Here is a 6,469-nt window from a genome sequence, read left to right on the forward strand (position 1 = left end):
CCTGCCCCACCCCTCAGCCTCATCTCGCTCGTCCTGTTTGTATTTCGACTGATCGAAATTACCATGCTAATCGAAATCATGCGGCAGGTCACACCTACGGAGTAACGCGTAACGACACTAACGCACACCGGGATGGTTACGACATTGATTCCGCTTTTCCATTAACCACGTCCATGCGAATTTTACGCTTGCCATGCATCGTTACATTTCTTGTCTAGTATGTATTTACTTTTCGAAAAAGAGGATAATAATGAGTATTTAAAAAAAATTAATATTCTATATGTTGTAAAAAATGTAAGTATTCCGATCCGACGTGATTGAGACAAATTATGGATCTGATTGTATATAGATATAATTTTCATATAATTTACTACAAATACATTAAACAGTTAACGTGGGTTATGTCAGCGAGTCGAATTATAATGAATTTGTATAACTGTTAAAAATATACAAAAGCGTTATTATCGTGTAAATTATGCGCGAGGATGCTCCCACGTGGATATCCGGTAATGCTAAGAAAATCCATAAAAGAAAAGAGCAGTTCGTTTATTTTTCTTGATGTTAGAATGACCCATTTTTTAAATCGCCAAGTATATACGTGATCCTTTGGGGTTTTGTTTCCCAGACCAGACAAATAAATCTCTGAATTATTTTTACGAGTGGATTTCGAGAAGTACGACGTTCGCCCGCTGCTTATGTACTGTTACGCTTTAGTTGCCAAATTCGTGGCAACCTTAATGCAGTGTTACTTTTTAACGCCAGTTACAAAAATTCACCATAAAGTTACTGATCTTTGGTTATCTACAAATATGCCAAAATTTTCTCGCTCATCGGACAATTTTTCTTCGAGTCATTCCTCATGGGCCATGAGTCTTTAAAGCGACACAGATATTTAAAGTTCTTTGCCCCCCATGATCAATCGTCCCCCTCTCTTAGGTACAGCGTGGAAATTTCACAATTTTTACTACGTCTAACCTGGTCAAGACATAGACAATTAAATAAAAGATTGTATGGCTGTTACGTCGAGAATGTTCACAAACATCCGTTGTTACACGTTTTAAGAACGTATTTTGTATGCAGGAGCTTATGTTCTCGCTTGGCAAGCTGTTTTTTCCTCTAGCGTTAAAATGCAAAATCTGTGAATATAACAGGATAAAAATAGAGTTGACCACCACTGCTTACTCCGTCGAAGACCCTGGTGCCCAGAAGGGCTAACAGATTGAACAATAAATATGCATCGGATGAAGAATGCCAGTCCTACGTACATAATTTCCAGCCAGGAGTTGCCTTGATTAATGATCAATCCATATCCACTAATAAAAAGGACGTATCGGTTTCTTGGCTCAAAATATATAAATATATATATATTTTCACGTAATCAAACGTATAAACCAACATATGGCAAATAGTAATTTAAATGATCCTCTTACGGTGAAGCTGAAAAATTTAATCGAAGAAATAAAAAAAAATCATAAGCTACGTAAGTTATGTTCTCGATTTTTCATAAACCACAATACACGTCTCTGATACAAGCGAAATACATATTCAAGAAAGCTTATTATATCGGAGACACGATACTGATTCAATGCAGATACGTAATATAAAAACTTGTATTACGCAACGTGACCAATCGAATATTTAATATCCACGTATTTTATAATAAAAGTATATTCGTCGTGGGATGCAAATGGCGCGATGATGTATGAGATTAGTCAAAGATTTGTTGTCGCTTAAGGGGTTAATGAATGCGATTGTGAGCGAACAACGATTTCAGACGATGACGTCAATTCGTGCCTGTTAACGAGTACATAGCTTCGTTTTGTTCTACGGTACGAGGGAGCCAATAAAAACATAATAAATTTGCAAAAAAAGTCAAAATCACACAAGTCTGTTTCGAATCTCAATCACAGTAAACGTCGTTCACTGGTTTATAAGCTTCGATAGCATCCTAGACTAACAATAAGGCTACTTGAATTCATTAGTGTAATCGTACTCCATAGTAATAGTCTTATAGTATTGTGACATAAACGTTCACGGAATTCTTATTACGGTACTACAATAATAACACGTCGCGCCGGTATTCAGTAGCGCTCGAGGTGACCCGCGTCTGTTGCACCAACTGCATCAGATCAGGATCCACTTGTCTGATGAGTACTTATTGTGTACCGAGTATACCGGGTCGAACATTCTTTGTACCACATTCTATAAAAACACTGGTTTCTCACTATCGTACGTTAACAGCGCTATCGAGTAGTACTCGGGTACTGCACCTAGGCATGTACTTTGCACTGTTCGCGGCCCCATGTTTTTCGCGTTGACAAGTACTCGAGTACTATTTCTCTAAAAGTACGTAAATACAGTTAAAAAATGTTTCACTTGAACATGATCTTCGCGGAAGCACGCGGTAACCATTTTATCGATTAATAATGATTTTCAAGTGTTATTTGAGTGTCATGCGTACCCTTGATAACAGGAAGCACTTGCTATGAGAATATAAAGATATCATCGATACATAGAACGGACTACTTAAAAAATTATGGGAATGGTATTACCAAGCACTAGACTTCAATAATAATACACTGTCGTGTGGTCCACGTGAACGTGGCTAGAAGTACTTTAACGCATCTTCTTGACGTGGACCGATGATATCGGTGTCGGATATCGCAGTCGGGTAATGCGCGTGAATACTTGACTCGCCAGCGATGGTCTTATACAAGACGAAAAGTATAAATTTATATTTACGGAGTGCATGTACGATAAGTGTGGGCCATTTTTACAGTAAAGTAAAGCAGTAAGGGATTGACGTTAACGGTAAATCATTGTTTATCTGTCGTCGCATGTAGATTGGTGGATAGTTAGGTAGATAAGTAAAGATAGTTATCTCTCGCTCGCTCTCATTCTGATATTTATATAAATAACACGCGTACGTTCGTTAACTCTCTCTTTCTATCGATCTTTCCCTCTTTTTCTGGCTCTGTATCAAACTCGTGGTAATCGTGGATCTGAATAGTGAGGAAAGTTAGCACCTGTAGAGTGTACGTACGCGTGTGAGAATATATATATAGAGAGAGAGAGAGAGAGAGAATGAAAGGTAGGAAAACTGGTGAACGTCAAAGCAGAGGGAAGTGGAAGGGAAGATGGTTATAGTGAGAGCATGAGCAAAAATAAAAACAAATGAATGCAGCACCAACCTGTCGCTCTTGTCAACGACCACTAGCGGCGCGAGCTCTTGGAGTGGAGGCTCCGCAGATATTCCCTGAGCCCGCTGCTTCCTCGGGCGAGGCTTCGTCGGTGTCAGGGGCGATTTAAACGGCAAAACACTAAGAAACTTGTCCAGGTGACTACGTAACTCTTGTATTTCGGCATCACGACGTGATAGGACGGTTTCGAGTTCCGCGATACGTTCGTCCTTGACGCGCAGCAGCTCCTGGAGCTCCCGTAAGGTGCCCATGGTGAGACCCCCCCGCGAGGTCTGGGCGCCTACAGGCGCCGCGACGCCCTCTATGACCTGTGCCACTGTCGCGACTGGACCAACCGCTAATTGCGACGCGTCTTCCTCGTCGGCGAGCCTCTGCTGCGTCGACGAGAAGCACAGGGAATCGAAACACACGCGCATAGACACGCAGGCGTCGGATATGAGGCGACACTCGCCCCTGTCCATTCACTCAGTCGTTTACTGACCAGATACCGTCACGGCCTGAACCGACGACCGGCCGCACCACTTCCAAGTGTTTGCTCGTAGACACGAGTAGGTAGGGATACATTCCCGAGGAGTGGGAATCCAGTAGTTTCTTTCATTGACGTTCGATGGCGCTTCGAGTCGTTTACTGCGCATGTGCTTCCTACCGTCGGCAAATTTTTTATACGACTGAGCTGCCATCTAACGTAATTTATGAAGTACCTCTTACCGCTGACTCACTATTGGTATCGAAGAAACGGATCGATTGCGCTATTATTTTTTCGGTGAAAAGCTAGATGGCACAAGGAGCGATTTAAATCACGAGGCTTTTATGCTGTTAATGACGATAACAACGTTGTCCCATGGTGGCTGTACAGTATTGAACACAATGGAATTCACATGATCCTTCATGTAGTTGATTTGCCACAATCAAATAAGAATTAAATGTAAAATGGGTCACGATTGCGGTGTTGCTTCTCCCAGTTATCTTATTATGTTATATCAGACACACATCTGACGTACGTATACATTATCGCTTTTCGAGATTATCTCTTGCAGATATTTAATTATTATTTAACGCACTACATTACGTATACAGTTATCACACTGATAATATCTCGATAATATAGTATATCTCTACCACGCCTAAGCCACGTGTCTTCCTCAAGAAATACTTCTTCTATAGCCGACGTGATTCTTGTAAATGCTATTTTCCATTATAGGAAAAGTCGCAGGAAGAAGAAAAACAAAGTAATAATGTAGAAACTTTCTACGGAATCAAATCAGAATATCCTGGACATTGAACGATTTTCGACTACGACTGTAGCTTCTCGGGACATAGTTAGCAAGTAAGTCAGCTGATTGGATGCCTGGAGGGAGTCAGCCGGTAATAGGCATACTGCAGCGCAGGGGAAGCATAATGTCATAATAGAATAGCGATGTTAGTAATACCATCGCGGTAGCAGCAAGAGAGAGAAGAGGCGTGCGCGCGAGTGAATAAGGGAACTAGCAAGCGATTGACTGGCTGAGCGAGCAAGTCGAGCAATTTGCATCGCATTGTGTACTCGTTACAGCTCCATCTGTCCCATCTCACTCGACCAACGAAATCCGCTGGCATCACGGCAATCAACGTCCCATGAGCCGAGAACCGAGAGCCGACGAAACCCTGGAAACCGCCGACACGATTATCGCTCCCGGCATCGTTATCATTATTAGCCGGTCCATCACCCATCAGCCGCTACTTCGCGTTCTGACTAAGCCCACCTCTAACGTTATCCCATCGCACAGACAATCTGATTTAACGCTTTGTCGAGAACCGCGTGATACATATACACACACGTTGCCACCTTGCGGTCCCTTGCGGAACTTTACGAAAATGGGCAAAACTCCGCGTCAAAATCTGATCCTTGTGATATTCTTTAAAGTTACAAGATAAACATTCTCGAAGCTCATGAATCAATTATAGTTAGTGAGAAAATCAGATGATTTTCATAAATTTTAATAAAAACACAGAACATACAAATAATTTCACATATGATGATTTTGATATACCTTTGATTCGAAATCGGTTAGCATTTTGAGCTGATCTGATTTCTTGATTGTTATTTATTTGTTCACTCACGTTACTGGATACACTAAAGATACATTAGAATTTATAGAAAATACATTAGTCATGTACCGTTAAATTAGTTCGCGGAAACGCACGCCATGAGCTTTTCTCTCACGCGACACGACTCAACCTATAAAATGATACAGCAGTGAAAGTCAGACGCTAGAGATGACGCGTCTGCTGAAGGGTTAAGCGAATATCATCAATTTTTTATAATAACACTAGTTATCATTCATTAAAGAAAAAGCAAGTATAGTTTTTGTACCAAAAGTCATATCTATATTGACTTGTAGTACAAATTCTTTTATATTAGATTCCAAAACTTCATCAGAATTACGTCAACATCTCAGGTTCTATGTAATACAGTAACCAAGAACAAAAAAACTAGCAATTACAGAAGAATTACGTCTGGCTTAAATGTTTATAGGCATTATTGTGTATTAGAGCGAAATCATAACACGCGGTCAAGTATGTACTACGTAAAATTAATACTCTGATGAATTCATTTAAGAGATACACTTCAGTCGCGGGTTAATCATTTCACGTCCTGCCATCTAACGGACAAACTTTCAACTACACAATTCTTAATTTTCTAGTCACCGCAGATTCGGCCAACTTCATTTAGTTTACGTTTATTCTGATCAAATGAAACAACCATAACAGATTTATTATTTGAACAACAGTGAAATCAATTCAAATCCGTATCTATTGGTCCAAATAAATTTCATTTAACAGTTGATATTATCAAATTTTTCTCTCCGTGTATAAACAAAGTTTATTATTTTAAAAATACTTAACACAATTATACATACATTTACCACATTGACTGCCAAATTAGAAAGAAAAAAACCGACCCTTGGGACAACATATTTTTTTAGACCATAAAATCCGATCTATAGTTGAAGCTACATTTGACTCATAAAACCTTTTGGCCAAATACATGGTGAGTTAAATATAACTTACATGGCGTTCAACGTGTTAAAGACATTGAACATATACCGATTATACAGGGTGGGTCGTATACAATAACTATTAGTACCTTAAAAATATATGAAACTATTTGAGTTAAAGAAAAATTGTTCCAACAAATGTTACACGGCGTAGAGGGAGTAATCGTCTGACGATAAAGATTTTATCGTTTGATGCTTAGAAAATATTTGTCATTTTAGTTTTGTTTTTTA

The 6,469-nt window shown here is 39.6% G+C and overlaps 1 protein-coding gene across 1 annotated transcript in view; it reads right to left on the bottom strand.

The window, feature by feature from the left end:
• LOC107265986 (cGMP-dependent protein kinase, isozyme 2 forms cD4/T1/T3A/T3B) overlaps positions 1-3,745 on the bottom strand; it is a 52,230-nt gene extending 48,485 nt beyond the window's left edge. Inside the window, exon 1 of the mRNA XM_015735991.2 lies at positions 3,192-3,745. Within this exon, the coding sequence (XP_015591477.1) occupies positions 3,192-3,661 (470 nt within the window). The 5' untranslated portion in view covers positions 3,662-3,745. The remainder of the gene's footprint in view (positions 1-3,191) is intronic.
• Positions 3,746-6,469: the final 2,724 nt, after the last annotated feature.

Source organism: Cephus cinctus, unplaced genomic scaffold (assembly GCF_000341935.2).
Source record: "Cephus cinctus unplaced genomic scaffold, Ccin1 Ccin1_scaffold0269, whole genome shotgun sequence".
Lineage (NCBI taxonomy): Eukaryota > Metazoa > Arthropoda > Insecta > Hymenoptera > Cephidae > Cephus > Cephus cinctus.